Consider the following 8,280-nt stretch of genomic DNA (forward strand, 5'->3'; position numbering starts at 1 on the left):
TATGAAAAAACATTTTTAATGATGCAATAGAAGCAGAAAAATTGTAAATCTCTTAACAACCAAAAATCAGTAATAAGCACTTAAAGTGAAGAGCAGGGGGCACAACTCTGTCCAAGGATCAGAGTCCATTACCACATAGGGATCTGGTCATCCACAGGTCAAACCTGGGAAACAGCATTTCAATAAGAATTGGTTTAAGGTGGTTATATACATGTAGCATGACAATATAAACATGAATGATGTACTGAGATCATACCTTATAAATGGATTTCATCACGGTCAGCCTATCAACAGCTTATACACAACGTTCAATATGATCTACAGAACATGGCATCATTCTATAATTACAAAATCCACTGATAAATTAATCTGCATATTTATAATTAAAGTACATTTTTATAATATATTTTGTTTTCTGTAAGTTGACTAAACATTAGTCCTGATGAACAGTCCTGAATGCATTATTTTCTATTTGTTTGGCTTGTGAGGCTGTTTTAGAGCTACTCTTTGTCTTTACCCTGGCAACAGGGCTGGTAATATTGAAGTAAAACAAATGTCACTTTTAATGATGTTTACTTATTTTAAGTATAAATTCCTTTAAGACTACGGTCCTAACATGTATGTTTCATGTATTTTAACCATGAAAACTGTACAAGATTTTGTATAATGGCACAAAAATTGGCATTGGAAAGCTTATTTCAATAATACAGCAAACAGTGTAATCTGTCCACACTGAACCCCTACATAATATACACCCCCATTTCAGCTGGTTCTCTCAGTAGAAACATTCCTTTGAACCTGTATAATCTGGATTAAACCCATTCCTTAAAACCTCTGTAATCTGGACACCTTTATACACAGGAGTTTTAGCCGAGCTCTCTGTATACACATTTCAACAAACCTGTATAATCTGGATTAAACCCATTCCTTAAAACCTCTGTAATCTAGACACCTTTATACACTGGAGTTTTAGCAGAGCCCTCTGTATAAACATTTCTATGAACCTGTGTGATGTGAAACCCTGTTTATTTATAAATATGAAAGTTCAGTCTAGACAGATTACAACCAATGCGTGGCAGTGTCAGTGACAATCTTCCTAACAGTGTCACGTTTATCATTGACCATATTCTGTTATTGCAGATCTATAGATATACACAAATCCGGAGACCCTACTGGACACACCAGATCTATAGATCTATACAAATCCGGAGACCCTAGTGGACACACCAGATCTATAGATCTCTACAAATCCGGAGACCCTACTGGCCGCACCAGATCTATAGATCTATGCAAATCCGGAGACCCTACTGGACACCCCAGATCTATAGATCTATACAAATCCTGAGACCCTACTGGACACACCAGACCTATAGATATATACAAATCCGGAGACCCTACTGAACACACCAGATCTATAGATATAAACAAATCCGGAGACCCTACTGAACACACCAGATCTGTAGATATATACAAATCCGGAGACCCTACTTGACACACCAGATCTATAGATCTATATAAATCCGGAGACCCTACTGGACACTCCAGATCTATAGATCTATACAAATCCGGAGGCCCTACTGGACACACCAGGTCTATAGATATATACAAATCCGGAGACCCTACTGAACACCCCAGATCTATAGATATATACAAATCCAGAGACCCTACTGGACACACCAGACCTATAGATATATACAAATCCGGAGCCCCTACTGGACACACCAGATCTATAAATATATACAAATCCGGAGACCCTACTTGACACACCAGATCTATAGATATAAACAAATCCGGAGACCCTACTGGACACCCCAGATCTATAGATCTATACAAATCCGGAGACCCTACTGAACACACCAGATCTGTAGATATATACAAATCCGGAGACCCTACTGAACACACCAGATCTGTAGATATATACAAATCCGGAGACCCTAGTGGACACACCAGATCTATAGATCTATATAAATCCGGAGACCCTACTGGACACCCCAGATCTATAGATCTATACAAATCCTGAGACCCTACTGGACACACCAGATATGTAGATCTATACAAATCCGGAGACCCTACTGAACACACCAGATCTGTAGATATATACAAATCCGGAGACCCTCCTGACTACACCAGATCTATAGATATATACAAATCCGGAGACCCTACTGGACACACCAGTCATATTATCTACAACAACATGGGAGTTATCTATGTTATCAACTGTCAAACATATTCAAGATTCAGATGAAAACTAAAGCACCTTAGAATTCAACAATCATGGAAATCCTAAACGTCACTATAATCTATGTCTACTCAATCAAACTCTCGAGTGATCGTCACTATAATCTATGTCTACTCAATCAAACTCTCGAGTGATCGTCCCACTACCACATCAACACTCTACAACAGTGCTAATTGTATATGGTAGAATTTTTATCACATGACAGTAAATTCTTTGACAAAAGCAGCTTGATCTGTTGATAGACACTGGTTTCTTCCTCGTTACTCTTCAGGAATTCAGTTATTGCTAATATTTCAGGGATAATCCTGGAGGGGGCCATGGGGTCATTGACCCCTCACAACTGAAATTGACCCCTCCATGTTCCAATTTTCTTTAGAATTTTACATAGAATGGCCCCTCTTAATCTTCATATTGATTGAAAGTTGCTGAAATGGCCCACGTACTGCTGTCAAGTTCGAGGATTTTCCCTGTATCTGTTCAGAAGACAACGTGTACAGCCTCCTGAAGACTTTGGGTATGTCACTAACTCTGTAGTATTCACTGACTGGTAGGACTACTATAACAGGTGCTGTCAGACGACATTGTGTACAGCCTCCTGAAGACTTTGAGTATGTCACTAACTCTGTAGTATTCACTTACTAGTAGGACTACTATAACAGGTGCTGTCAGAAGACATTTTGTACAGCCTCCTGAAGACTTTGGGTATGTCACTAACTCTGTAATATTCACTGACTAGTAGGACTACTATACCAGGTGCTGCCAGAAGACATTGTGTACAGCCTCCTGAAGCTTTTGGGAATGTCACTAACTCTGTAGAATTCACTGACTAGTAGGACTACTATAACAGGTGCTGTCAAAAGACATTGTGTACAGCCTCCTTAAGACTTTGGGTATGTCACTAACTCTGTAGAATTCACTGACTAGTAGGACTACTATAACAGGGGCTGTCAGTAGACATTGTGTACAGCCTCCTGAAGACTTTGAGTATGTCACTAACTCTGTAGTATTCACTGACTGGTAGGACTACTATAACAGGTGCTGTCAGAAGACATTTTGTACAGCCTCCTGAAGACTTTGGGTATGTAAATAACTCTGTAGTATTCACTGACTAGTAGGACTACTTTAACAGGTGCTGTCAGAAGACATTGTGTACAGACTCCTGTAGACTTTGGGTATGTCACTAACTCTGTAGAATTCACTGACTAGTAGGACTACTATAACAGGGGCTGTCAGTAGACATTGTGTACAGCCTCCTGAAGACTTTGAGTATGTCACTAACTCTGTAGTATTCACTGACTGGTAGGACTACTATAACAGGTGCTGTCAGACGACATTGTGTACAGCCTCCTGAAGACTTTGGGAATGTCACTAACTCTGTAGTATTCACTGACTGGTAGGACTACTATAACAGGTGCTGTCAGACGACATTGTGTACAGCCTCCTGAAGACTTTGGGGATGTCACTAACTCTGTAGTATTCACTGACTGGTAGGACTACTATAACAGGTGCTGTCAGAAGACATTTTGTACAGCCTCCTGAAGACTTTGGGTATGTAAATAACTCTGTAGTATTCACTGACTAGTAGGACTACTATAACAGGTGCTGCCAGAAGACATTGTGTACAGCCTCCTGACGCCTTTGGGTATGTCACTAACTCTGTAGTATTCACTGACTAGTAGTAAACAAGTGCTGTCAGAAGACACTTCGTTATACAGGTTATTATTTATACAGGTAGTAATGAATCTTACTTACCATTCCCATCTTCAAAATCCTGCTAACTTCTATATGTTTCCAACAATGGGAAGGGATTTTGCAAGATATAGAACAGTATTTTACTAAATTTAAAGCAAATTATCACAGATTGGTTAAATAAATGCCCAATTATCTCCCCTTCCTATATAGTTGAGGACAAAAACATTTCTCCAAATTTTACGTATACTGCTTAATTATTTCATCTTTTTCGGACAAAAAAATCAGTTTGGGAAAAAGTAGAAACCCACATCTATTTATTATACATGTGAATCTACTGGAACCTGTACAGAATAATTGGTCTGTTTCTGAACATTACAGACAGTCAGATTTGTATTCCACGTCATAAATGACAGTTAAATTTAGACAGATAAATTATCTAAAAAAAATAAAAACGAAAGGAAAAAAACCCCAAAACACTTGTGTTCAAACTTGTCAAAAAAAAGAGAAGAAATTAGAAGGAAAATATTAGTTGACAATTTCCTTCGTATAAAAAGGTATTGAAGAAAAGGTTTCTTCTCAAAAATTGGTATGATAAAAAGTTGCCGAAAAAACACTTCCCTACAAATATTACTGTAATATATAGGACAGAATTCAACTGTAAATGCTTGTAGTTAACTCATTATATTGCAGGATCAGCCAATATAATACATACAATTAAACTGTTGATTCATGTAGAGTTTTAACAGTTGTGACTTCCTGAGTTGTCTGCCCTTCATTGTCTTTACCCTCTTTAGTGGGCAGCACACACTCTGCACTTGAAGAGGCTGAAATCCCCTTTGATGATGTCATCGACTCTGTTTGCCATGCCTCGGAGCCATTCTGCTCCAGAAGTGTGTCACTGGTCTGACTGGAGTCCATTGATTTCGCCGAGTCCATTTTCTCGTAGTCCCACAGGAGTGACGAGGAATTGGAGTAGGCGGTGGACTCTGTGGAGTGGGACATGTCTGAGGCCTCCTCTCCCTGTTCCTCCGTCAGACACACACCCTCGTCCTGTCCAGTCACTTCCTCACATTTGTCACTGTCCACAAAAGGCAGGTCTGGCATAGTAATACTCTTGCTGGAGGTAAGAGTTTTTGAGTTGTCTCTCTCCTCATTCTGCCCGAGGCAGTCTGTTGATCCTAACATGGGGTCACTCTCGGAGGAAGATGAGAAGGAAGTTAAGCTTCCTTCCATTTCACAGGGAGGGGGAGGTGAAGGGAGGGCCTGGGGTTCCTCAAACACATCCACATCATTGAGGGAGTGGATCATTCGGTCTGTCCTCCCATTAGACAGCTCGCTGTCATGGTAACTGTGATGGAGAGGAGAGGAGGAGGCGGAGGAGGCGGAACCATGAGAACGTTTGTGTAGAGGACTTCCTGTTGGCGAGGTTTTCCTGTCTTCTAGGAGGTAGGTTGCGGACCTCCTCTTTAGCTTTTTGTCACCATCAGTCTCCGTAGCGTTGGAGGAGAGAGAACGACGGTAAACAGGACTTCTGTTGACTAGTCTATCACTTTCACTTACAGCTGGGGAGCGTGTACGACGCCCCGGCCCCGGGGAGCTGGTATCGGGGGTGGGGGACTGCTGTCCGGCACTCCACAGGTTCTCCTGTGATCCCAGCTCCCCGCTTTGGTTCATCTTCCACACAAGCTCCTCGTAGTCCATGGACAGGCGCTTGTTGGCCTTGTTTTCCTTGTCATACTTCCTCATCAGTATCTGACACTTCCCGTGGAGTTGTCTGCAAATATTGTATATGTTTAATTGATATGGAGCAGGTCAAACTGATATCACAAACAGTAATAATAGCAGATTTATTTTTCAAACAATGAAAATGCAGGTGTATTTTTGTGGCTAAACATAGTTTCAACTTATGTCTTATTTTATAAAAAAAGTCAATTGCAATAACTGTCGTCAATTTCAAAATTTGAATCATCTTGAAAACTGACGAGACATATCGAAGGCTTTCCAGAGACATTGATTTCAAATATTCAGGTTTGAACATAATAAGGAAGAACTCGTTTGGTCTATAAAAGTTCACTCTAAGTCAGCTAAAGCTTCTCAAGAAGAGCTAGTGACTATTGTTGTGACAGAGATGTGCCTACTTTTCATGGTCTGATTTTATGCTGAGGATGGCATCGGAGTTCTCCAGCTTCTGATGCAGACTGTTCACCTTGTCCTTCATCACGGCCAGCTCCTCCACCTACAACAAAGCATATTGTATATATAACACCGATAACATCTCGTACATAAAAACTATCGGTTTATGTTATTGTTTAGACCTTTTTACCCTGGATCACATACTGTACACCAGAGATTTACCCACTCAAATATTTCACCCTCCACTGGTAAAATCCACATTCACTGAGCATTAATTTTGCTGTTAACATTATATTTGTTTTGTATACTAAACTGTATGCTAATATTCACAAGAGAAATTTGCCCTCATTTATTTGGAAGCGGAGCAAGACTCTCTTCCTGCCTTCAACACAAGTGTAATTGGTGCATGGAGTGAGTTGAACATGGTACTTGTGTTCTATACTTTGGGTCCTAATTTCTAATGGCTCCTTGATTATGCCATTCTACTTGATACAACAACACAAAAACTATAATACTAAACCCTGGCCATATTACACTTTATTCTAGGCCTAGCTAAGTAACATTGATACAGTACAGCTGAGGCCTGTGTCGACTAGCAGTGTTTAATCCAACCCTGTGCAGAATCATTCCACTCCTACCTGTCTTTCTAGATGCAAGTTCCGTTGCTTTAGTTTCTGTATTTCCTCATTCCTCATCTCCACAACAAGTTTCAGACTCCGAATCTCCTCTGGCATGTTCCTGAATGGTGCCAATGCCATCTGTCAAAACAGATTGAAGTTTGTGTCACCAGACGGATCTGAGTGTACATGTATGTGACAAGTCATCATGGAAGCAAACATTTAAGAAGTTTGAAAAGATAACAATGTACCAATCTACAGATAAAATCTGTACAAGCAGTTAACCTTTGAACCCTTATCATGACATTTGACCTGGAACTGTTATGTAAGACACTGTCTCATTATGACATGCAAAACTAGGAAATTTTATAATAAAATCAGGTCAATCTGTTTATTGACAGATGAACACACAGGCAAATTTAAAACAAGAGAAAACTGCCTCCATATTTCAGGAGTGCTAGAGAAGGTTTTTGTTTATGGTTAAAAGAAAGTGACAAGTTAGAAGAGAAAAGATAGATCAGTTAGGGGCTTCCTATGCCACATAATGGTTTCACTGGACCAGTAAACTTTCCCTTTAACCTACAGGGGGGATAACTCATATATTTCAGTAGGTCATAACAAAGGGATGAATTCTCCTTGTCAGCTTCCTACCTGGACTTTGTAGTCGGAGTCCCTCTGGAGCGCCTCCTCACTCATCCTGGCCCTGACCCTGAGGTCATCACACTCGTACCTCAGACTCTCCACCTTGTCCTTCAAATGGAATTATGGATATTAAATCAAACAATCTACAAATAAATACATGAATAACGTCTGTGTCCTTCAAATGGAATTATGGATCTTAAAACAAACGTTCTACAAATATATACATGAAAAACGTCTGTTTGCTTCAAATGGAATCATGGATATTAAAACAAATGTCCAATGAATATATGGTTTGTGTGATTTTAAATGCAGCCATGACTGACGTAACCATGACTATCATAAACAGAATTACAGAATTACTGGTGTGACACTGGTCATGTGACCTCGCTCATGTGACACTGGTCATGTGACCTCGATCATGTGACACTGGTTATTAGAGATGTGATACTTACGGAGAGGTTCATCTTCATACTCTCAAATCGGTGAGTAATGTCCTCCAACTTGTCCCTGTGCTGTTTGTGGAGTTCTGAAAAACAGGAATGGATAATCTCGGCATCAGTTTTTGCTAACATCAATAAATTACCTTATTCCAACTGCTGACAAGTTGATAATACGTACGTAACTATTTAAATAAAGGAACAACACAAATACAGAAGTCCAGTGAGGAAGAGGTCTTATATACAACAAGAGGCCCATGGGCCTTAACGGTCACCTGATATATTTATACAGAGAGTTGATTTTGTTTTTAACATGAACAGAAATATTATTCAAAGTGACAAAAAACAATAAAACCACCTTACTCAATATCTAGCATACAGATTTCAGACTAAAAAGGATTTGAAACTAGCACCTCCAGCCCTTGGGGGTAGGGCTGGCTCAAAATTTTCAAAGTATCAAACTGTCAATTCAAGGTTATAATTCCAATCAAGTTATTAACATGTAATATTCAAAGTATCA

General features: G+C 39.7%; 1 protein-coding gene across 4 annotated transcripts in view; it reads right to left on the reverse strand.

Moving 5' to 3' along the window:
- Nucleotides 1-2,125: 2,125 nt before the first annotated feature.
- The window catches only part of LOC110461855 (microtubule-associated tumor suppressor 1 homolog), a 139,147-nt gene continuing 132,992 nt past the window's right edge, over nucleotides 2,126-8,280 (reverse strand). For all 4 annotated transcript variants that reach the window (XM_021515568.1, XM_021515570.1, XM_021515566.1 and 1 more), the window contains 5 exons: nucleotides 7,776-7,849; nucleotides 7,333-7,431; nucleotides 6,703-6,822; nucleotides 6,070-6,167; nucleotides 2,126-5,705 (listed from right to left, as the gene is read on the reverse strand). In XM_021515568.1, coding sequence (XP_021371243.1) covers nucleotides 4,646-5,705; nucleotides 6,070-6,167; nucleotides 6,703-6,822; nucleotides 7,333-7,431; nucleotides 7,776-7,849 — 1,451 coding nt within the window. In that variant the 3' untranslated portion in view covers nucleotides 2,126-4,645. The remainder of the gene's footprint in view (nucleotides 5,706-6,069; nucleotides 6,168-6,702; nucleotides 6,823-7,332; nucleotides 7,432-7,775; nucleotides 7,850-8,280) is intronic.

Source organism: Mizuhopecten yessoensis, unplaced genomic scaffold, assembly GCF_002113885.1.
Source record: "Mizuhopecten yessoensis strain PY_sf001 unplaced genomic scaffold, ASM211388v2 scaffold10687, whole genome shotgun sequence".
In the NCBI taxonomy this organism is placed as follows: domain Eukaryota; kingdom Metazoa; phylum Mollusca; class Bivalvia; order Pectinida; family Pectinidae; genus Mizuhopecten; species Mizuhopecten yessoensis.